Genomic DNA, 25,675 nt, shown 5'->3' with positions numbered 1-25,675 from the left:
GGGAGATGGGTCAGATAAAGACTTTTTCAATCAAAAATGTTGACCTTTGGGTGAGAAACAGACAAGTTTTCATGCAGTGGGAATGGCAACATGATAAAGAAAAGCTGGTATCAAAAATAAAAACAAGTTTTCTTCATTTGAGTGCACAACAAATCATCATGTCCATGAGTAAAAACAAAATGTAAATTGCACCGTGCACGTTAAAAACAAATTTCAACAAGAACGGAACTCGGTAGAGCATTTGCGTTTTGTATTCCACTGATAAGTCAGATATGGATTCGGACCGAAACCAAAATCTAATCGGCTTGTTATTGTCGCTGCACCAACTCATCCACCAAGGTTTGGCATCGGTCGCCCATAACGTTTTGAAATATCGTGCTATATATCGATTTTTGTCCAATAAGTAGTATAACAATGTTGATTCTGAAGCATCTCCCCCAAAGTAAAGTGAATCGGAGGGAGACTTTCCCTTCCGCACCTCGGAATTAAATCCTTCCAACCACAGCTCCGATTATATCCCCTCCGCCTTGGTAGCGCATCATATTCCCCCCCTCTCCAATCTTGACATATTCACACCTTTCCATTAATGAATTGTCATATTCCCTTTAACAAATGACTTCTATAAATCCCTACGCAGAATTTTATTCTTCCACCCATTAGCATACTGGTATCTTTTTTTTTTTTTTACATTAAACTCGTACAGAGAGCCCATGAATATCTGTTTATGTTCTATTTTAGGGAATAGCTTCATTTTCTTCAGACACTCATCGCCATCAAGAATGAGGATAAATTGTATGTTGGAATTTGCTTCTTGGTTTAAATATCATTGTGGAGTAGAGATGAAATTATAAACCTTCAACATTCTGCTGAGATCCTCCCAAGCCACATATCAATTTTTCACAACCCACACCCACTTTTCACAAGCCACGCCCATTTTTACATCATTCCCAGTTAAGTCCTGCCCCACAAGGCTTACCAAGCCAAGCCTGAGAATTTCCCAAGGAATTTCCAAAGAAAACTACACCCACCAATCTCATATAAAGGATTGGAACAATGGCTGAATTCAAACAAAGTTTTACTCTTCTTGAGAATGGATTATTGTGCCGAGCTAAATCTTGCAGGGCCGGCACAATAGCCCGAATCCAATGGTTAACGACACAGACCATGCGAGAGCTGAGAACAGCTCTGGAGCATGCCGACGATTCCGATTCAAGCGAGCGTGAGTGGCAAAGATTATGTAACGACGGGCGGGAAACCGGCTACCATTTGCGTGTGCCGGAATAGAGGGTCATGCATGAATCCTGGAAGGGGAAAGCTTCGAGAAGGGTGTCTTGTGTTTTAATAAAGGTGTTGATGGTCGCCACCGCACTTCAATGTATTACACTACCTTGTACAACCAGGAAGAGCTTTATTAACACTTCGCTTCAATTGAAAAATAAAGCCAGAGGCCTGCTAAATAAAGCCAGATACTTGTAATGTAATTTTAAAAGACCCTGCCTTTTGGGTGGGGCTGTGGTTGTTTTTGTTTCTTGTATGGGAGACTTTGGGCTACCCACATGCTTTTCAAATGACTTTGCTTTCAAACTTTGCAATCTTTTAATCTTTTATGCTAATGAATAATCATTCATATCTATAATCACTTTGTTTTTAAATTGATGCTTTCGCTTTCTCTTTCTCTGTAGGTCCACAAAGCCTTTTGAAGGAAAGGGGACCATATAGGCGTTTGTCTATCATTTGCGATCCACCGACACCGCTCCATGGAGGTGGGACTTGGCACACCCCATTACACGAGTGAGTTCTCTTGACGGAAGAGAAGTTCTCACTTACCTACATGGGGTACAAGGTGGATCGGTGATGAGTAAACACTTCTATGAAATCCCGAGAGGTACACGGGTGATAATAAATCTCTTTTTTTTACATGTTTATAAAAGGTAAGATGTTTATTAAAGGGGTGCTTGTGGGGGATTTCATTGAATTCCCTATCCCGGTGGTGGCAGCAGCGACACACTAAAACAAAAAAATATAACCACCTTTAGAGGCCATTTTTCCCCGCAAAGCAGGGGTTGGACTTTTTCGGGAACCGTGGTTGTTGTTGTTTTTTGGTCCCCTTTTTGAAGCAATGTTTTACGGCCGGATGCCCTTCCTGACGCCAACCCTTTTTGTCGCCTTTTTACGACAAGCAGGGAATTACCAGTGAGCTGGTACTCAATTAGCCGACCTCGGAAGGATGACAGGCTGAGTCAACCCCCCTGGCGTTAATTCAGCGATCGACCGGGATTCGAACCCAGGATCCTAGGATCCGAAGCCGGCACCCTAGCCGCTAGCCCAACACCAGGGTTACACACTGTGACGTATTTTAATTGGCGTCTCACTGTCTGACTGGCGTATAAACTGTTGACCATATCCCATGTTTGGCCTTGGCAAAACATTCTCTCAGAATGCGGCTTATTGTCAACTTGGAGCATTGTTATGAGTTAGTCTGACCCTAGGGGGAAGCATATTAAGCCAAATATGGGTTACAGCTCGCTGAGATGTTGGTGCAGGCTGTGCATGATTGTCATGACGGCGATGTCATCCATGGTGGTGCTACTTATCTTACACACCATTTCAGCATCTCCCATGCATGTATTATTTTAATCTTCCATAATAATCTTTTATAGATATATATATATATATATATATATATATATATATATATATATATATATATATATATATATATATATATATATATATATATATATATACAGTGGAACCTTGACTTACGAGTTTAATTCGTTCTGTGACCGAGCTCGTAACTCAATTTGCTCGTTTCTCAAATTAAATTTCCCCATTAAAATGCATTGAAATGCTATTAATCCGTTCCAGCCCGCCAAAAACCACACCAATTTTTTTTTAAATATACAGTATATATAAAAATATCTCGCGCTTTATATTTCACCTGTATGCAGCATACAAGTTGGCAGGATGGCCTGGACTGGAGGTACGCACACTTGACTCTAAACTGTCCAGCCTGGGTTTGAATCCCGACCCAGCTATAACCTGTCATGGGTGAATCACAGGCAGGGTGATTCATCAATGTGTGTACCGCTAAACTGGGCGCCCCGTTTGCGTCCCATTAGTTGTTGGATGTTAAGGATCTCACCGTGTTTTCCACAAAGAGAAGGCGAGCTATCGCCGGCACTCTGAACAAGTTGTGGCCTGGCATGCTCTTCTCCTCTGCCGTTATATACGTCCTCCTCGACATCTTTTTCCAGAAGACCCCTGTCTCGTCACAGTTGAAGATTTGCTGGGGGATGTATCGTTCGGCTTCTATCAGTTCGGCAAAAGTTATAATAAAATCTTCAGCTGCCTTCACATCCGCCTCACCAAGTCGACAACACGCACACCTCGCTCATGTTTTTCGACGATTGCGTGTTTTATATCCAAGCACATCATCCTCTTCTTCTTCTCAGTTATAATAAAATCTTCAGCTGCCTTCACATCCGCCTCACCAAGTCGACAACACGCACACCTCGCTCATGTTTTTCGACGATTGCGTGTTTTATATCCAAGCACATCATCCTCTCTTCCCTTGGCACTCAATTTCTTAGGACCCATGGTTAAAACTAAGAAATTTTCCAAAATAACCAAAATGCGAAAACAAAGCAGCAGCGATTTACGGCAGAGATACTTGCACGGCAAGATAACCACGTGACCGGAACCCACCTGGTGGCGGGTGGCGAAAGCTCGTAACTCAAATCTCGGCTCGCATCTCAAAGCAATAAACCGCCCGAGCGAAGGCTCGTATCTCGGAAAACTCGTAAGTTGGTGCACTCGTAAGTCAAGGTTCCACTGTATATATATTATTTATTTATTTATATTTATTTATATTTATTTATTTATTTATTTAATTTATATATATATATATATATATATATATATATATATAGATATATAGATATATATATATATATATATATATATATATATATACATACATACACTATATATACATACACACATACAGTGAAACTTTGACTTACGAGTGCACCAACTTACGAGTTTTCCGAGATACGAGCCGTCGCTCGGGCGGTTTTTTGCTTTGTGATGCGAGCCGAGATCTGAGTTACGAGCTTACGCCACCCGCCACTAGGTGGCCCAACGAGCGTTCCGGTCACGTGGTTATCTTGCCGTGCAAGCATCTCTGCCGTATATCGCTGCTGCTTTGTTTTCGCATTTTGGTTATTTTGGAAAATTTCTTAGTTTTAACCATGGGTCCTAAGAAATTGAGTGCCAAGGGCAGTGCTGAGAAGAAGAGGATGATGTGCTTGGATATAAAACACGTAATCGTCGAAAAACATGAGCGAGGTGTGCGTGTTGTCGACTTGGCGAGGCAGTACGATCGTAGTACTTCTACGATATGTACGATTTTGAAGCAGAAGGAGTCGATAAAGGCTATAACGCCAGCCAAGGGCGTTACGATTATTTCAAAGCTCCGGACCTCTGTCCATGAAGAGATGGAGAAGTTGTTGTTTGTGTGGTTGACGGAGAAGCAGCTCGCAGGAGATACTGTGACCGAGCGCATCATCTGTGAGAAGGCACGAGACATTTACGGGGATTTGGTGCAGCAGACGGCGGGAACATCAACGGACGAGGCATCGGAAGAGTCATTCAAAGCCAGTCGGGGATGGTTTGATAATTTTAAGAAGAGGACCGGCATTCACTCCGTCGTCAGGCATGGTGAGGCAGCAAGCTCGGATGTGAAGGCAGCTGAAGATTTTATTATAACTTTTGCCGAACTGATAGAAGCCGAAGGATACATCCCCCAGCAAATCTTCAACTGTGACGAGACAGGGCTCTTCTGGAAAAAGATGCCGAGGAGGACGTATATAACGGCAGAGGAGAAGAGCATGCCAGGCCACAACTTGTTCAGAGTGCCGGCGATAGCTCGCCTTCTCTTTGTGGAAGACACGGTGAGATCCTTAACATCCAACAACTAATGGGACGCAAAAAGGGCGCCCGGTTTAGCGGTACACACATTGATGAATCACCCTGCCTGTGAAACACCGACATGACAGGTTAGAGCTGGGTCGGGATTCAAACCCAGGCTTGACAGTTTAAAGTCAAGTATGCATACCTCCAGTCCAGGCCATCCTGCCAACTTGTATGCTGCATACAGGTGAAATATAAAGTGCGAGATATTTATATATATATATTTCAAAAAAAATTGGTGTGGTTTTTGGGGGGCTGGAACGGATTAATAGCATTTCAAATCATTTTAATGGGGAAATTTAATTTGAGAAACGAGCAAATTGAGTTACGAGCTCGGTCACAGAACGAATTAAACTCGTAAGTCAAGGTTTCACTGTATATCTATATATATCTATATATATCTATATATATCTATATATCTTCCACTACCAATCTATATATATCTATATATATCTATATATCTTCCACTACCAATCGGGTATCTTCCACTACCAATTTTGCTCACTAAATTCCAGCCAATTAAAAATTTACCAATCACTACCAATCGGCTGCCAATCCTCATCTATATATATATATTGTTACGGACCGCGGATAAGATGTTGTGTTTGCCGAGCGGATGGCACCGCGGCCGAACAGTTGCCCCGACTAACCCGATTCCCGAACGTTGGCCGGATCGCGCCACAGATATTCAATATGGAAAAGACAAAAGCGACACGGATGTGAAGGAGAAGAAGAAGACAAAAAGGTTGGAAATACTACTAAATTTATTCCTACTATTTACACGCTCAAAGTAACCAAGGAGAAGGAAAGATAATAAAATAATTTACAGAAGAGCTCAGAGACACAGTGCAATTATTAACTTATACAAGCTTAATTAATACCCAGGGACAAGACACACAGAACAAACTCACGTACACAAAAGGATGGAAAGGCAGGAGGTGGATGGCTGGAGGGAGAGGAAGGTCCAACGGGTCCTGCAGCACGATCGGCGCGTTTCACAGCCGCCGTTCCTTCACGGCCCTGCTCAAAACTGCCGTCCAGGCCCCAAGCGGCTGTTGTTGCTGCTGTGGCTGATGCTCCTGCTGCGGCTGTGTGGACGTCGCGTGCTCTTTTTAGGACTCGTCTCTCTCGTTTTGTCAAAGCTCATCTGGTCCAACCACTCAACTCAACAACAACGCACGTCTACCTGTCCAACAACTTGCACGTCTCCCTGTCCAACAACTCCTCGGCTCTTGCGCTCGCGCTTTTTATAGCGCCTCCGGCGATCAAGCCACCGGCCTTCAGGACCCGCCCCCCGGTGAGCTCGCTTCGGCCCTGGTTGGTGGGCACAGGCCCTCTGACTCCACCCTTGATGACGATGGGCGGGCACGCCCTTCTTCCCTGAGCTGAGCACATGCTTAATGGCGGCTTTGGGGCGAAATCAGCAACCCACCGCTGTAACAAACCTGGCAAACTGCCCAGTGCCGTTTGCAATGGAGACTTAGAGGGGATGCAGCTGGAAATGGAGATTTTGGGAATGGGATTCAAAGGGTATCTAGCTTGTTTCACTTGGTGCAATGGAGTGTCATCTTAATGGAAGACAAGGCCTTACCCTAATACACATAATAAAGATATAACTATCAACAAGGGGGAAATCTATGATTGGCTGACGTGTATGCTTTATGGAATTAACTACGGGAACGCCCTTTGACCTTTATACAACACTGGAGTGAGGAGGGTCCAGAATAAAGCAATAATAATAAAAAAACACAATAAAAAAAACACAATCCTCATATCCATAACACTGCACCCTCCTCCTCTTAGGCACGTCCCAGGCCTATAACTTTAGCTTAGTGTGACACGTAGGTGTAGTTCCCTCTACTTTTAACCTAACCCTGAGTGCGACAGTTTTAAAACATAAATAAATATGTCCCACTGCTCCATTGCACCCTGCCTAACAGATTCACGCCCACAGCGAACCGAATTGCGGAATGGTCTTCAAACTATACACTGATGGTGGGGAGCATTATTTACAATGGCTCTGCTTTTATTTACAAAACTAACCCAGGACCTGTGATTGTTCTTTTGGGGGGGAGAGACAGTCTGCTCTGCATCAATGCACCATGAAAGCACCCAAAACGCACCAACACACCCTCAAGCACCAATCGGTGCACAGTCATCATTGTTCAATAATAAAAATAACCAATCAACCCCTAACCCTGCTGGTGGTCTCTTGCTCTTCGGCTCCCTCTGCTGGCTATTACTATCTTGTTGTTGTCATCTTTGCTGGCGGCCTATTTGCAATAAAAAATGCACCCAACGTGTCAATTTTATTTATTTATGGCCCACAGGGCCGACTACGTGTGGTTCACCTGTGGGGCATCGGTGCCCTGTGGCCAAGGTCCGCCAGCAAGATTTCGGGCCTTCATGGCCGGTTCCAGCAGAGGGGCCATGCCCCAACCCATGGGGTCCCTCAGTGGTGCTCAGCCACAGACATGTGGTCCATAATGTGGTGCATCGATGCAGACAGCTGGTTCTGGGAGTTCCGGGCGCACAATGGCGGACTCACGCACGCTCCCCTCGGCGCCCAGTGGCGCACAGGTCCTCATGTGGGAGACAAAGGGGGGAAAAGACAGATGAGCGAGGGGTAAGGTCTCAAGGGTACACATCTAACAAGGCAATGCAAGGCGAAGTGCGTACGGAGAGCGAAGTGAGAAAAGCTCGTCCCTACCGTACGTCACCCCCCCCCTTGTCACCTACACTACCCTTGCCCTTACCCCATATGTACAACAATCTACACATTTACAAATCCGTCGCTACCGTCACATCTTCCCCCTATACCAAATTCGTCTTCACTCCCTCTACTTCAAAATTTGCCATCACCCAATTCATCATCAATCCTCATAAGGAGGGAGAGATGGAACAACAAAGCACAATGTCACACCCACGTCATGATGCGTCTCACATTCCAAACATTTGCATCATAAAAATAACAAAAACCACCTGGCATGGTGTGGAGGTACGTCATCTCAGGTGAGTGGATGCAGATGGTGCGAGGCGACTTCAATCCTAACTATCCTTTAAATGACTTTAACACACTTTACACTACCCGGGGTCTTTCCCTGCCAAACCATTGGCAATCTTACTCTATGTGGTTTTAAAAACCAAATTCCCATTGACCAAACTGTGGTGCTTCTCAATTTGGGGTCTCACTCCCCCGATTCATCTCCTGGTGCCCTTGCACAATTTCTGGGCTGGGGCGTGTAGCTCTCCCAGCAGGCCTACCCACCTGCACACCTCCACCACTGTAGTTGCCTCCGAGCTTCCCTGCTCCTTACCTCACCTATCTAACTGGGGAAGGCCCCTCCTGGCTCTGTCACCCCTCGGTGCCCTCTGGCACTGGGCTACCCGGGTCCGTCCTCCGGATCCTCGGGCCCCATCCACAACAACTCTACCGGCTCCCAGAGCCCACCTGCGGCCTCACCTGGCTGACATCCTCACAGTGGTGGAGTGCCCAAACCAACTACACACACTAACAGGCTACACGCCCAGCCATTTCCACAACACTAATGCACCCATCCAAATACCATTCTTTCACCCGCACCACAGATGCCAATATCCAACCACAATTTACCTGTACCCTCTACCTAACACTTACACTACCCGCCCCGGGTATTCGTGATGGGGGTCCACTCTTCCCCCATTCACACCTTCGCACCATCCACTCCACTCCACAATTTCCACCATACTCACTCCACGACCATCCATTCCAATACTCCATATATTCCATACCATTTATTCCATACAACCATTCTCCATTCACCTGTAGTTGCACACCTGTGCAATCACACCTGGTGCCACCTGCACCCTCCTTCCTTCCTGGACCATTTGGTCAGCACCATACACATCACCATCACTCACTCACACACTGCTCCATACACCTGTTCAGTTGCACACCGTGCAATCTCACTACAACTCGCACTCACAATCATTTACTCATACCCTGCTCAATACACTTGAATACACCTCCAACACTCACACGGCATCATCTAATCTACCTGTTGCCCTGCTAACTTAGTGCTCCCCGTCTTCCCTTTAAACGAAGCACATACCACGTCATTATCATCCACTCTAATCTACCTGCGTCCCCACTACAGGTATCAGTCACTACCTAACCTTGCTGTTACCCAAGGTCATCTTCTCTAGATCCCTATCATTATATCCGAACCCTCCCGGGCTAGTTTTCACTGCCAACCCCATAAACCTAGTGCTCCTTTGCCCCCGCTGTGAGAGATGGCAAAGTTGCCATCCCACCACATCGGGTATCTTCCACTACCAATTTTGCTCACTAAATTCCAGCCAATTAAAAATTTGCAAATCACTACCAATCGGCTGCCAATCCTCACTCTGCCAATCATCAAATTTTGTTTTTCTAATTTCGGGGCCAAAACACTATCCTCATCATCAGTCTTCTCACTAGTGCCTCTCGTGCGCCAATTCACTTCTCAAGCTTGGCTTCGTACAGCCGAGCAATGAATGCGGGTTCTTTGGTGCCAGCGGTTGGATGCGTCCGGCACTCGGTGCAGGGAAGGACGCTTACCCGGGCCGAGATCCCACGCACCATCCCGGCACAGAGCCGTCCAATGGCCCGATCTCGACCTGCCGGAACGCCTCAACAAAAAGGGGTCGCCATGACGACCCTTCCTATCGGGCTGCCCGCTCCGCCTAGTGGAGCACGGACGCGGCCGTTCAAAGCGCGGCCCGGCGTGGATCGCCTATGGCGGTTCTTTCGAAACCGCCGTGGTTCGAATCCTCGCTGGTCCTCGCGGCACGCGAACCTGCCCGGCGCGCACCGAGGGCCCGATTCGGCTATACGTCGCTCTAACCGCTAACCCGGTTACCGTCGATGCTTCACCTGCATGCTCACACGCATACGCTACCCCTTTCACCCTCACCGAGCTCCGTGCTCCAACGCCGCCCTTACACCCCGCGTACTTCGCCATTGCACTCGTTCTTTCGCTCACAGACTTGGTCACACACCTGACCACCGCACACCTTTGCACACACTCGTCGTTCGCACACCTCACCAACACACCTCTTCGCGCCCCCCTTCTCGGTCACCTCCTCTGTGATAACTACAGGTGTGCTCTCACTCGCACACCCAACCACGTGCCTCACTCCCAATTCCAGTGTGCATTCCCACACCCGCTCTACCATTCCAGGTGTGCATTCTTCCATTCCAGGTGTACATCCTCTCTCACCTGCCACAACCAACTCACGCTCCGTGTCACTCTTACTACTCTCACCTCCACACTCGGTCGCGCACTCACCCTTACTTTTGATAGCGCACTCTTTCCTCATGCACCCGTCCGTTACACACCTTTCTCGCGCCCCTCTTGCGCACACTCTCCCGTTACATCCTCTGTAACACTCACCACAGGCGTGCATTCTCCCTTACTCTTGACAGCGCACTCTTTCCTCATGCACCCGTCCGTTACACTCACCACAGGTGTGCATTCTTCCTTACTTTTGACAGCGCACTCTTTCCTCATGACCTGTCCATTACACACCTTTCTCGCGCACACTCTTGCGCACACTCTCCCATTACACCCTCTAACACTCACCACCGGCGTGCATTCTCCCTTACTCTTGACAGCGCACTCTTTCCCCATGCACCCGTCCGTTACACACCTTTCTCGCGCATCCTCTTGCGCACACTCTCTCGTTACTCCCTCCGTAACACTCACCACAGGTGTACACTCTCTCGTTACATCCTCTGTAACACTCCTCACTACGCGCTTCCATGTGCTCCCTCGCACACGCGCTACGACCGACTCACTCTCGACAGCACACTCACTCCTCGGCGCGCGCTTTTTCCTCACACACCCCAGAGTCGGACATTCTCGCACACCTCCTCCTTCGCACACCGTACCTGTCGCACACTTCAACAACGGCCTCTCACGAACACCCGGATCCAAATCAACCCCCAAGCCGACTGAAGCTCCCCTCACATTATATACATTGCCTCGTATATCGCCACCCACCTTGGCACCTCGTCTCCGCACCTCCTTCACCACCTGCAAACTCTTTATTTGGTTAGCGAGCACATCATCACGATTTGAGCACCGGCCTTGCACATATTCCATCACTTCCTCCTGTATTTCTCTCTTAGTTTCTGTCCGTCTCTTCTTAATTTCACTCACCCCCTCTTCCACCTTCTCTAATTTTTCCTTCACCTTTTTTATTTCCCGGTGCGTCTCCTCAATCTCGTCCTCTAAGGCTACCTTGACCGTTTCTATGTGCGTCCTCACCTCCCGGTCCTTCGTCTCCATTACTTCTGTCATCTCGTCCAACCTCGTTGTCAGTCCCTCACGTACCATCTGACATTGCTTCTTCGTCGCTATCAAGTCGTCCTTGATGTCTCTTTGTGTCGCTTTTAACCCTCCTAGTACCGCAGTATTCCTTTGTACCTGCTCCACTAACTCCATCTGTCCCACCGTCAGCTGTTCCACCTCCTGCATCAGGTCCTCTATGCCCCCTTGTAACCTTGCCGTATTATTCCTCCTCTTTCTCCATACGCTTCTCACCTCGCTTTACCTCCTCGCGTACTCCCGAGAGCTCCTCGCTTACACCTCGTCGTATCTCCTCCTTCATCTCCTCCATCATTTTTGTAGATGCCACCCTCATCTGTCCCAATTCATCCCTCTGAGCATCCAATTTGGTTTCTACCCCGATTTTCACCTCCTCTATCTCCTCTCCCATTTGTTTAATTTATTGGGCGGATTGCTCCCCTTTTTCGCGCAATTTGTTTTCCATCTTGTTTTCTAACCCCTCTAACCCATTTTTCACCCCTTCTATCCCATTGTCTAACCCCTCAAATTTCTTGTCTAACCCCTCAAATTTCTTGTCTAACCCCTCAAATTTCTTGTCTCACCCCTTAAAATTATTGTGCAACCCCCCAAATTTGTCTAGCCCCCCGATTTTTCCATCGAGCCCCCCGATTTTTCCATCGAGCCCCCCGATTTGGCTTCCCATCCTATACATTTTTGCATTCAGTTGGGTCAAGAATAATCTGAGGTCAAACCCGGTTTGCCCAGCGTCCCCAGCCGCCACCGCGGGCTCGCCCTCCGCGGCGCCGCTATTTTGGGACCCTTCAACCACGTGCGCGAGAGCGCCATTTTGTGCGCCTGATACTCCCTCAACCACCTCCTCATTGCTCCCCTCCATTTCTTCCCTCTGATCCTGGGTTACGTCTAACCCCTCTTCTAGCTCACCCACCTGCATCCGATCGCCTTGACTAGCCATGGCGCGATTTCAAAATTCGGGTTTTTTAAAACAAAACAAATTTCAGCAGCTTGTAAATTTGAGCGCGTTAACCGCGCTTCGGGTCCGACCCCGCTCCCGACACCAATTGCTTCTGCCAATAGTACAATTGGTGTTCCAAAATTTGGGCTAAATAAATTTAGTCCCAGGTTCGAATCCCAACTCCTGACTACCAATTGTTACGGACCACGGATAAGATGTTGTGTTTGCCGAGCGGATGGCACCGCGGCCGAACAGTTGCCCCGACTAACCCGATTCCCGAACGTTGGCCGGATCGCGCCACAGATATTCAATATGGAAAAGATAAAAGCGACACGGATGTGAAGGACGGGAAGAAGAAGACAAAAAGGTTGGAAATACTACTAAATTTATTCCTACTATTTACATGCTCAAAGTAACCAAGGAGAAGGAAGGATAATAAAATAATTTACAGAAGAGCTCAGAGACACAGTGCAATTATTAACTTATACAAGCTTAATTAATACCCAGGGACAAGACACACAGAACAAACTCACGTACACAAAAGGATGGAAAGGCAGGAGGTGGATGGCTGGAGGGAGAGGAAGGTCCAACGGGTCCTGCAGCACGATCGGCGCGTTTCACCATCGCCGTTCCTTCGCGGCCCTGCTCAAAACTGCCGTCCAGGCCCCAAGCGGCTGTTGTTGCTGCTGTGGCTGCTGCTCCTGCTGCGGCTGTGTGGACGTCGCGTGCTCTTTTTAGGACTCGTCCCTCTCGTTTTGTCAAAGCTCATCTGGTCCAACCACTCAACTCAACAACAACGCACGTCTCCCTGTCCAACAACTCCTCGGCTCTTGCGCGCGCGCTTTTTATAGCGCCTCCGGCGATCAAGCCGCCGGCCTTCAGGACCCGCCCCCCGGTGAGCTCGCTTCGGCCCTGGTTGGTGGGCACAGGCCCTCTGACTCCACCCTTGATGACGATGGGCGGGCACGCCCTTCTTCCCCGAGCTGAGCACATGCTTAATGGCGGCTTTGGGGCGAAATCAGCAACCCACCGCTGTAACAAACCTGGCAAACTGCCCAGTGCCGTTTGCAATGGAGACTTGGAGGGGATGTAGCTGGAAATGGAGATTTTGGGAATGGGACTGAAAGGGGATCTAGCTTGTTTCACTTGGTGCAATGGAGTGTCATCTTAATGGAAGACAAGGCCTTACCCTAATACACATAATAAAGATATAACTATCAACAAGGGGGAAATCTATGATTGGCTGACGTGTATGCTTTATGGAATTAACTACGGGAATGCCCTTTGACCTTTATACAACACTGGAGTGAGGAGGGTCCAGAATAAAGCAATAATAATAAAAAAACACAATAAAAAAAAACACAATCCTCATATCCATAACAAAATATATATATATATATATATATATATATATATATATATATATATATATATATGTGTGTGAAAGTTTTTGTTTGTCTGCACGCGCTAATCTCCTGAACGGTGAAAGATAGGAGGAAACCTCTCACACAAAAAAATGTCAGGACAGGCCCCGGGAAGGTTATCGGCAAGGTGGCGAGGCCGGTCGAGGCCGCCTCGGCCGGCCTGGGCCCATTTCGCAATAAATCTTTTTCTTCTTTAAAAAATTATCTTGCAGTACAACGTATGCACTTAATAGGAATATCTGACTGATTGCAACACATGCCTTCAAAATTCTCTCTCGCGGGGCCCGACAGAAGAAAGAACAAGGAATCGTTGAGCACTAAATGATACTGGGCTCAAGTCAAACCTATGTACAGAAGATTAAATTCATTCAAAAAGAACCCGGGCAACGCCGGGTGCATTCAGCTAGTAATTAATAAATCTGTTATGCACTGTCCGAGTTCGACCAGGTGCTTATTAAACCCACGACAGGTTGCTGTCTGCAACCTAATACCTAAATGATTGTCTAATAAATACCTGAATGTCGGGTCCGACTGCAATTGAAATCAAATTCAGAATTCAGTAAAAAAAAAAGTTTATAAAGAGAACGTCATGGGTCACATGTCCGATCAAAGTGTGGTTTTATCAAAGTGGGGCAGATTGGATCTCAGTCATAACTGCCTGCAGTTATAAAGTGGCCTGTCGTAGGAGACCGTCTATTGTACACCGCACCTTTCCTATGCCATCTCCAGGCACTGCATAACGTCATTGCAGGGCACCGAAGGGGGCTCGGCAGTGATGCACGCTGAAAGGGAGTACTCAGTTTTCACTCCGGTTGTTTGTTTGTTTTCTTGCTTTCTTGTTTGTTTGTTTGTTTGTTTGTCCAGGTGATATCTCAGCCATCCTTTGAGCAAGGAAGCTGAAATTTCGGCACAATAGTGAGCAAGTACTTTGTCAAAAAGGCATTTTTTGGTTTTTTGATTAATCAATTTTTAAAAAAAAAAACATTTTCTTTTTTTTTTGTATACAAGATCGAGGCTCGTGAAAGAGCTAACATTAATCACACAAAAAGACAAACCGACACACAAAACACAAAAAACAAGGGGAGCGGCAGACAAAATGGGGAGAGAGGGGGAAGGACACAAGCACAACATTTGAGAGCAGGGACATCGGGAGGACTTGGGGGGAGGTGGGAGAGGAATAAAACATATGAACACTGCAAGGACTCTGGGGTGAATTACCGGGGGTAGAAAAGATCAAGGTTTTCGATGGGGGAAGATAAGAGATGGTGGTGAACAGCTGTTTTAAAGACCTGGAGGGAGGAGTGGGATTGAAGAGAATGGGGGAGTTTGTTCCAGAGGCGGGAGAAATGGGGAATGAAAGAGTGAAGGTGAGCAGAGAGCCTAGACTTTGGCAGTTTAACCATAAGAGGGTTGCAGGCAGATCTTGTGCGACCTGAAGGAATATTGGGGGGGACAGAGCACAGAGAGAGCTGGGGGAGCAAGGCCGGAGAGGAGTCGGTAGAAGACAGAAAGACCACCAACCTGCCTGCGGTGAGTGAGTGAAAGGCCCTCGGAGTTCACTACATCGCAGGAGATTCCAATGATTCTGAAAGCTTTGGCCTCAACAGCGTGAAGCCGAGCAAGGTGTGAGGCAGGAGCACCAGCCCAGAGGGGGGAACAGTATTCCACAGAGGGGGGAATTGATGAGTTATTTAATTATTAGCGATTAATTAAGTACTCATACATTTCCTTTCTCTTCTGGCCATTATCTCAGGCACCTTTTGAGTTAGAAAGCTGATATTTGGACATGAGAATGAACAAGTGATTTGACTGTAAAGGCTATTTTTGATTTATTGATTGATGAATTAATCGATTAATTATTTAATTATTCGATTCATGACAAATGTTTTAATTTTTTTAAGTTACATTCGGATGAAATGGTGGTGGTTTATGTGTTCTATTAGCCAATTGATTAATTATTTGATTTTTTAATGATTATTATTTATTTATTTTCATTATTAATCATTTATTTATTTTCTTTCTCATCTGGGCAATATATCGGGCACCTTTTGAGTTAGGAAGCTGATATTTAGACATGACAATGACCAAGTGATTTGGCTGTCAATGCTATTTTTGATTTATTGATTAATCATTTAATCGATTAATTATTTAATTATTTGATTCATGACTAAAAATATTTTCTTTTTTTAATTACAGACTCGGATGAAATGGTGGTGATTTATGTGTTCTATTAGGCAATTGATTAATAAAAAATTTTGATTATTATTTATTTATTTTCATTATTAATCATTTATGTATTTTCTTTCTCATCTGGCCAATATCTCAGGCACCTGTTGAGCTACGAAGCTGATATTTGGACATGACAATGACCAAGTGATTTGTCTGTAAAGTGTATTTTGATTTATTGATTAATCAATTAATCGATTAATAAATTAATTATTTAATTTCTTTACAAGTGACTTATTTAATTAAATTTCTAAAAGTTACATCTTTGGATGAAGCACTAGTGGTTTAGTTATGCTATTAGCCAATTGATAAAGAAAATATTTTATGACAATCTTTTATTGATTTTAATTATGCAATTAATCAATCAAATATTGTGCACCTCTCCCTCCAAATACAAATAGTCCAAAGTCTCTATGAGGTGCACGGCGATATTTCCGGGTGCCAGAGGCGCCCCGGCAATGCCGCGCTGGAGGATATTTAATTATTTGGCATGGGGGCGGTGTACTTTGAATGTATCTGTTCTTGTCTTGTTTATTATTATTATCATCATTTTTATTATTATAAGCCTGGTTTTGGCTTAGTGGTTAGGGTGCCGGCTGGGGATCCTAGGATCCTGGGTTTGAATCCCGGTCGATCGCTGAATTAACGCCGAGGGGGTTGACTCAGCCTGTCATCCTTCCGAGGTCAGCAAATTGAGTACCAGCTTGCTGGGATGAATGATCACGGTGTGTACCCCGATTTAGAATAGGCACACCGTATCCCTGCGCATCATAAGAGCGTGACCAAGGGTTGGCGTCAGGAAGGGCATCCGGCCATAAAAACATTGCCTCAAACAGGCAACCATGATTGTCATGGGGCCCGCAAGGCTAACCCCCGCTCTAGCGGGGAAAATGGCCTTAAAACGATCATTCATTCATTCATTCATTCATTATTATTATTATACCTGCACTTGTAATCCCGCCACTTTTTTGTCCCCCGTCGCACTGCGGAGCGAAAGGGGGACTATGGTTTTACCCTCCGTCCATGTGTGCGTCCGTGCGTGCTTACCCTTGTGAGCGGAATATCTTGAAAAATAAATGAACTATTAACTTCTAATCCGGTGTGTGGTTTTATCTAGGCATAAGGAACAACGCTATTGAAAATTGGGTCGCCACGTCAAAATCCAAGATAGCCGCCACCATATATGTCTGAACCTTGTGAGCGAAATATCTTGAAAAACAAGCATTCTGAGTATTGCACTGCAATACATGTCCCGTACCGGCAGTCTGTCGTCCGGAAAACTGTTGGGGAAATTACCAAGGGTTATTTACCCACAGTGTTTACCCACAGTGTTATTTACCCACATTTACCCACAGAACACCAAAAGCAGGTGTTCTTGCTTTTCAAGGCGGCGACGTCACTTCCTGTGTTGCGTGAGCTCTTGAGTGCCATTGAGTGGAGCTGGATTGAAATCCTTCGATTCAAAATACACAAACGAGCATCGAAGTCCTTTCCAAGTGTGTGGTGCTGACCGGGCCGCCGTGGTGTTCGCATTACAGCCCGACCGAATATCGTCGCTTCATGGCTGCTTTCCGCCGCCGAAATGCAGCGCGGCTTGGGCGATTTTGCCCCTGTTTGGAGAACACCCAGTGCGGCCTTCATCGGGGCCAAGCGAGCAAGGGCGTGTCGGGACCTGGTTCGCGCCATTGACCAAGTGGTTCGCACCAACTGTTTTCAGATGACGTGCTGATGTCCTTGGACTTCGCGCCAGACTCTGGGCCGACTGGGCCGACGTGCATCGAAGTCCTTTCCAAGGGTGTGGTGCTGACCGGGCCGCCGTGGTGCTGACCAGGCAAACGTGGCGTGGTGCTGACGGGGCCCCCGAAGCCGTGAAGCGAAAGAGAGGTGTGATGTGATGGGGGTGAGTTGCTTGAAGGATGAAGTGGGACAAATCGTTGTGGACCCAGATGGAATTAAAGGAAGATGGAAAAGATATATGGAAATGCTGTTGAATACAGAGAATGAATGGGATGGCAACATAGAGAGTACCCCAGTATTAGGACCGCCAGAGAAGATAACTGAGAAGGAAGTTGAGGAAGCGATAAAAGCAATGAAGAGTAGAAAAGCGGGAGGGGTGATGGGAGTTGTGGGAGATATGTTGAAGGCAGCAGGAAGTTGGGGTGTGAAGAGAATGACAGAGATTCTGGCGGTGAAAGAAGGCCGCATTCCAGTGGATTGGGAACTGAGTACCCTCGTCCCTCTATACAAGGGGAAAGATGACCCTCCAGAGTGTGGCTCGTACCGAGCGACAAATTTATTGGAGCATGGAATGAATGTATTGGAAAGGGTGTTGGAGAGGAGGATAAGGAAGAAAGTGAAGATTGACGAAATGCAGTTTGGATTTATGCCACGAAGAGGAACGACAGACACGCTTTTTATTGTGAGGCAGTTGAAGGAGATGTACATGGAGAAGAGGAAGAAGTTGTTTCTTGGGTTTGTTGATCTGGAGAAAGCATTCGATTGGGTTCCACGCAAAGTATTGACATGGGCAATGAGGAAGTTAGGAGTGGAGGAATGGTTGATCAGAGTCGTGATGGCAATGTACAAAAGAGCGCGCACAGCTGTAAGGACGAAGGACGGGAACAGTGGTGAGTTTGAGGTGAAGGTGGGAGTGCATCAGGGGTCGGTACTAAGTCCACTACTATTTGTAGCTGTGATGGAGGTGCTGGCTCAGAACGTAAAGGAGGGTTTACCATGGGAGTTGTTGTATGCAGATGATCTGGTGTTGATTGCGGAAAGCATGGATGGACTGAAGGAAAATATGAACAAGTGGAAGGAATGTATGGAGACAAAAGGTCTGAAGGTGAATATCGGAAAGACGAAGGTGATGGCAAGTGGTAAAGCATGTGGTGAGGTGGAAAGAACTGGGAAGTGGCCCTGTGGGTGTGCAGGAAGGGTGTCGGAGTGAACTCCATTCAATGCACAATGTGCGCTGAGTGGGTTCCTCAAAAATGTAGTGGTCTGAGAGGGTCATTAACCAGTGTGGCAGCTACATTCAAATGTAAGGTGTGCGCAGAGGGAGCTGCAGATGGAGGAAATGTTGAGTTTGATCTTGGAGACGGCGTGAAGCTGGAAGGTGTGAAAACATTTTGCTACCTCGGAGACATGCTGAATGGAGAAGGTGGATCAGACTCGGCAACGGTTGCTGGAGTGAGATGTGCATGGAAGAAGTTTCGGGAACTGAGTGGCGTGCTGATAAGGAGGGGAGTGTCGTTGAAGCTGAAGGGAAAGGTGTATGCTGCATGTGTGAGAAGTGTTATGATTTATGGGAGTGAGACATGGGTAATGAACGTAGAGCAGCAACGAAGTTTGGAAAGGGTGGAAATGCGAATGGTTCGATGGATATGCGGAGTATCGTTGAGAGAGAGGAAGACAAATGATGAATTGTGAAAAATGATGGGAATAGAGCCTGTGATTGATGCTGTGAAGAAGAACAGGTTGAGATGGTTTGGTCATGTGTTGAGGAAGGATGAAAGTGACTGGTTGAGAAGAGTGATGGAAATGAATGTAGAAGGAAGTAGAGGACGGGGAAGACCGAGAAAGACTTGGCTAAAGATGGTGGAAGAAGAAATGCGGGCAAGGGCGTTAACAAGGAGAGATGCAGAAAATAGGGCAAAATGGAGAAGATTGTCATGGGGACCGCAAGGCTAACCCCCGCTCTGGCAGGGAAAATGGCCTTAAAATGCATGTTGTTCTTTTGTATTTACCCACAGGTTCTGAATCGATCCCAATCGCGAATTACCTCAGGACGGGCTCACCTGTGATTCGCACTCGGGACTTCGATTTATACACCTTGCAGACAGGTCAGCAGAAGCACGACAAAATAAGTTGTTGATAAAGAACCTTTTGAGTCGCGAAATATCAGTATGAATGATCGTTTTAAGGCCATTTTCCCCGCTAGAGCGGGGTTAGCCTTGCGGGCCCCATGACAATCATGGTTCCCTGTTTGACGCAATGTTTTTATGGCCGGATGCCCTTCCCGACGCCAACCCTTGGTCGCCTCTTACGATGCGCAGGGATACGGTGTACCTATTCTAAATCTGGGTACACACCATGATCATTCATCCCAGCAAGCTGGTACTCAATAAATATCTAAAATAATATAAATACTCGCTAAATATCAGTCATTTATGATATTTTCCGGTTCATGATCAATGATCGATGTGTATATATATGTTGCTCGGCTTGGCTCCGCCCCTCCGGAAAGCGCGCGCTGTGTCACGCTTTTGACGTTCGCGAGACGAGGCTGAGGGCGTGCGGTGCGGCTTGAGGAGAACTCGAGAATAAACAAGAGATATCCATTTTTATTTTTTTTCGTTTAATTAACGTTATCTGCCAAACCACGTGCCCTATCGCAAATTCCAAAAGGACATTTTAGTAGACTGATATGCTGAACAGATCTGTGAAGTTTCCCCTCGATTGGATCAAAAATGACGGAAGAGCTCAGTTTTAAAGGTTCATGCTTAAAAACGTCATAACTCTGAAACCATGTGACGCATGACATCATGCTCGATGACTTTTTTGTTCGCCATGGGTATGCGATTTCGCCTGCAAAGTTTGGCCTCGATCTGTTCAGCCGTTGCAGAGAAAAAGGGGTTTTTGTGTTTTCATGAAAAACAACATGGCGGCCGAACCACGTGACCTGTGACGTCATAATTACCATTAAAATATTCTACAGACCGAGTCCCCCCTACGGTGAAAATTTGATCTCAATCGGTCCAATTATTGCAGAGAAAATCTTTTTTAAAGGAAATTAAAACTTAAAATGGCACTGAGTTAAGGATCATCAGAATTATCAGAATTCCCAAAGTTCAAAGTGCCATAACTTTGTCAAAAATGATCGAAACGTCGTGAAGTTCGAACTTGATCTGTAACCTATCATGAGGAAATCATGTGCCATTTGTTTCATTGGCATTAAGTGTGCCATGTGCCATTTGTTTCATTCATTAGCATTGAGTTTGAAATCATTAGCATTAAGCGTTTAGAAAAAAAAATCCGGAAAACTGTTCTTTGCGTGACCGACTGACAGATTGACAGAGTGACGGACGGACTGACAGACGGACGGCGTGCAAACCTATAGTCCCCTCCGGTGTACACCGGTCGGGGACTAATAAACGAGCTCCTACCTTCTAATCTGGTGTGTGGGTGTATCTATGCATAAGGAAGAACGCGATTGAAAATTGGGTCGCCACGTCAAAATCCAAGATGGCCACCGCCATGCATGTCTGAACCTTGTGAGCGGAATATCTTGAACAATAAGCGAAGTACCAACTTCTAATGTGGTGTGTGGGTGTATCTAGGCATAAGGAAGAACGCTATTGAAAATTGGGTCGCCACGTCAAAATCCAAGATGGCCACCACCATATACAGGGTGAGTCAGAAGTAGCGCCCGATTTCTGTTTATATATGTATATATGTATATATATATATTTCTGTCAGTTGATTGTTTGTTTGCCATTTGTATTGCAGTGTACAAGAAGGTAGAAATAAATGAAGGACATGTTTATCTAACCATTTATTTGGGGGAAAATTATTACGAAAGTGTACCAAGCTGTTTTACTTGCAATTTTCAAAGTGCCCTCCCTCGTGATCGATGCACAATTGCAGCCGAGCAGGCAGGGTGGCACACACGCTTGCAGAGTTTGATATCAATTTCCTCAAACTTTGCAGTAATTTGAGCCTTCAATTCCTCAATGGTACGAGGCTTTTCACGATAAACAAGGTCTTTCATGAGCCCCCAAAGAAAGAAATCTGGAGGTGTAAGGTCTGGGGAGCGTGCCGGCCACTCGATCGGACCGCGGCGGCCGATCCACTTTCCGGGATCCACTTACACTTCCGTAATAATTTTCCCCCCGAATAAATGGTTAGATAAACATGTCATTCATTTATTTCTACCTTCTTGTACACTGTAATACAAATGGCAAACAATCAACTGACAGAAATATATATATATATATATATATATATATATATATATATATATATATATATATATATATATATATATATATATATATATATATATATATATACAGTGGAACCTTGACTTACGAGTGCCCCAACTTACGAGTTTTTCGAGATACGAGCCGTCGCTCGGGCGGTTTATTGCTTTGAGATGCGAGCCGAGATCCGAGTTACGAGCTTTCGCCACCCGGTCACGTGGTTATCTTGCCGTGCAAGTACAGTATCTCTGTCGTATAGCGCTGCATTTTTGTTTTCGCATGTTGGTTATTTTGAGTTTACGCCGCCAGGTGGGTTCTGGTCACGTGGTTATCTTGCCGTGCAAGTACAGTATATCTCTGTCGTATAGCGCTGCATTTTTGTTTTCGCATGTTGGTTATTTTGAGTTTACGCCACCAGGTGGGTTCTGGTCACGTGGTTATCTTGCCGTGCAAGTACAGTATCTCTGCCGTCAACTTGTTCAGAGTGCCGGCGATAGCTCGCCTTCTCTTTGTGGAAAACACGGTACTGAGAAGAAGAAGAGGATGATGTGCTTGGATATAAAACACGCAATCGTCGAAAAACATGAGCGAGGTGTCGAGGAGGACGTATATAACGGCAGAGGAGAAGAGCATGCCAGGCCACAACTTGTGGATATAAAACACGCAATCGTCGTGTTTTATATAAAACTTGTGCTTGGATATAAAACACGCAATCGTCGAAAAACATGAGCGAGGTGCCGAGGAGGACGTATATAACGGCAGAGGAGAAGAGCATGCCAGGCCACAACTTGTTCAGAGTGCCGGCGATAGCTCGCCTTCTCTTTGTGGAAAACACGGTGAGATCCTTAACATCCAACAACTAATGGGACGCAAACGGGGCGCCCAGTTTAGCGGTACACACATTGATGAATCACCCTGCCTGTGATTCACCCATGACAGGTTATAGCTGGGTCGGGATTCAAACCCAGGCTGGACAGTTTAGACTTTAGAGTCAAGTGTGCGTACCTCCAGTCCAGGCCATCCTGCCAACTTGTATGCTGCATACAGGTGAAATATAAAGCGCGAGATATTTTTATATATACTGTATATTTAAAAAAAAATTGGTGTGGTTTTTGGCGGGCTGGAACGGATTAATAGCATTTCAATGCATTTCAATGGGGAAATTTGATTTGAGATACGAGCAATTTGAGTTACGAGCTCGGTCACAGAACGAATTAAACTCGTAAGTCAAGTTTCCACTGTATATATGTGTATATATATATATATATATATATATATATATATATATATATATATATATATATATATATATATATATATATATATATATAAAACAGTGTGTGTGTGTGTGTGTGTGTGCGTGTGTAATGTTACCGATAGACTCCGAAACGGAGAGGCTCACGTGCTTGATATTTGGCATAGACATGGCCATTGAGCCTGGGACGAACATGGCCGAGACAATATTTGACGAGATCCATATTTTTTATTCATATTTACCTCAGCGCATTTCAGCGAAGTACCCGCTAATCTCAGCCAGTGCGAGCAGCTTGCTGATTCGCTCAGAGCGATCACGTGATGTTCCATCCCGTCACACGTCACACGTTTGCACGTAATTCAGGGCGAAAAGCCATTGCGTTTTTTCACCTTCATGCGATCGTGTTTTGTGTCGATTTTGTGCGATATGAATTAAATTTTAATTCATATTTCGTGTTTACGAATTCGAATACGAAGGATTTCCCCTTTCCCCTTTCGATTTCGAATACGAATCGAATACGAGCTTGAGTCAAGAGGGCGAATGCACGGGTTGGGAATGTTCGGGTCTCCCTTCCCCCGCCCGGCAACGCCGGTACTGGAGGGCGTGGGTCACAGGATCGGTGAGTCTCCAAAATCCGCTTCGTGCTCTTGCAAAGATGCAGGACGATGTCGCGATTGTTGTGCTGCTCTCCGACCATGAGAACTGCAACGTCATTGTTGAGTGGCCCTCCCCTTCCCTCCCCCTCCCCCATCCATCCTCCCCCTCCCTCCCCCCTCCACCTTCCCCTTCTCCCCCCTCCCCCTCCCTTTTCCCCCTCCCTTTCCACCCCCCCTCCCCTCCCTTTTCCCCTCCCCCGCCCCCCCCCTCCCCCTCCCCCTCCCCCTCCCCTCCTCCCCCTCCCCCCCCTCCATCCACCCCCTCCCCCCCTCACCCTCCCCTTCCCCCCTCCCCTCTCCCTCCCTCCCCCTCTCCTCCCCTCCCTCTCCCCAAACTACTAACTTCTAATCTGGTGTGTGGGTGTGTCTCCAACCCACTCGCAAATATTATCGACTCTTACATGTTTTCTGCGTCTTCCACTTTGTCAACTCACATCACTTCACCGACGGGGGACCTCGGCGTAACGCTTGTTTATTTATTTATTTTTGGATACAAGATCGAGGCTCGTGAAAGAGCAAAGACGTTTATTTGTTTTTAAATTCATTTTCTCAGCAACTGTTGGTCCGATTGACACAAAATTTCACCATCGTATGCATCTAATCATGCAGAATTGCATCAATGATAACTATGACATCATAAGTCATGTGGAACGGGTGCCATCTTGGAAAAAAACGAAATACTTTGGACGTCTTCTCTGGAACCGGTGCACGAACAAAAATGAAACTTGGCACACGGCAGGAACACACTATGGGGAACAACATTTGATAACGATGACTTCATCAGTGCCTTCATTATGACGTCATAATTGGATGTGTCAAACGCTTTATCCGTTCAGTATGAAAATTTTTGAGGGTCATCGAGGAAGAAACTTGATGACAACATTTAATTGATGACATAATCGGTGTCACGGATTGGATAGAACATGAAAAATTTTAAAAGCCTCTTCTCCGCAACGGCTGACAAGATCAAAGTGAAACTTCATGCACATGATCAACTGGACTTATATCCAGGGTGTAAATTTAAACCTAATAGGTCACACGGTCTGGCAGCCATATTTATTTTTTAAGACTAAACCTTTAAAAATCCACCCCAGAACAGCTGTACATTGAGTGGAAACTTCACACACATGTTCCCCAAACTTTGGGGACACCAGGGTGTTCACAAAGAAATCATAGTAAAATCATAATAACAACAAATATTTTTACCATATTAAAAAGAAGAGGACGTCATGGGTCACATGTCTGATCAAAGAGTGGTTGTATCAAAGCAGGGCAGATTGGAACCCGGTCATAACTGCCTGCAGTTATAAAGTGGCCCTCGAGTTATCATTATCATAATGTATCATTATAGTTATTATGATGTACCATTATCATTACGAACCATTCTCATTATCATTGTGTACCATTATCATTATGTATTATTATTATGTACCATTATCATTACGTACCATTATAATTATCATTATGTACCATTATCATGATGTACTATTATTATTATGTACCATAATTATTATGTACCATTTATCATTACGTACCATTATAATTATCATTATGTACCATTATCATTACATACCATTATAATTATCATTATGTACCATCATCATTATGTACCATTATATTTATCGTTATTATTATCATCACCACCATTTTAAGTGTGCAATTAAGAGACATACTCACATTCTGTGTGGACAGACAAACAGACAAAAACAGATTCAATAGAATACACTCTCCACTGGCAAGGGCAACTAGGAATTGACAACACCAGGCCCATCTAGAATACATGCCTCACCTTGCCTCTCCTCCTGTTCATCGTTTTTATCCTCTCTGTCGCCAGAACTGTAACCATAGCTGAAAGATAAATGAGCCAAATAAGGG

At 45.7% G+C, this 25,675-nt stretch overlaps 1 protein-coding gene across 2 annotated transcripts in view; it reads right to left on the bottom strand.

The window, feature by feature from the left end:
• The window catches only part of LOC137412966 (RNA-binding protein FUS), a 138,285-nt gene that overhangs the window by 69,602 nt on the left and 43,008 nt on the right, over positions 1-25,675 (bottom strand). For both annotated transcript variants that reach the window (XM_078771579.1, XM_078771580.1), the window contains exon 6: positions 25,590-25,648. In XM_078771579.1, the coding sequence (XP_078627705.1) occupies positions 25,590-25,648 (59 nt within the window). The remainder of the gene's footprint in view (positions 1-25,589; positions 25,649-25,675) is intronic.

Source organism: Myxine glutinosa, chromosome 2 (assembly GCF_964187855.1).
Source record: "Myxine glutinosa chromosome 2, kmMyxGlut1.1, whole genome shotgun sequence".
Taxonomy (NCBI): Eukaryota; Metazoa; Chordata; class Myxini; order Myxiniformes; family Myxinidae; genus Myxine; species Myxine glutinosa.
Note: the sequence above shows the minus strand (reverse complement) of the source record. Positions and strands in the feature narration are given on the sequence as shown.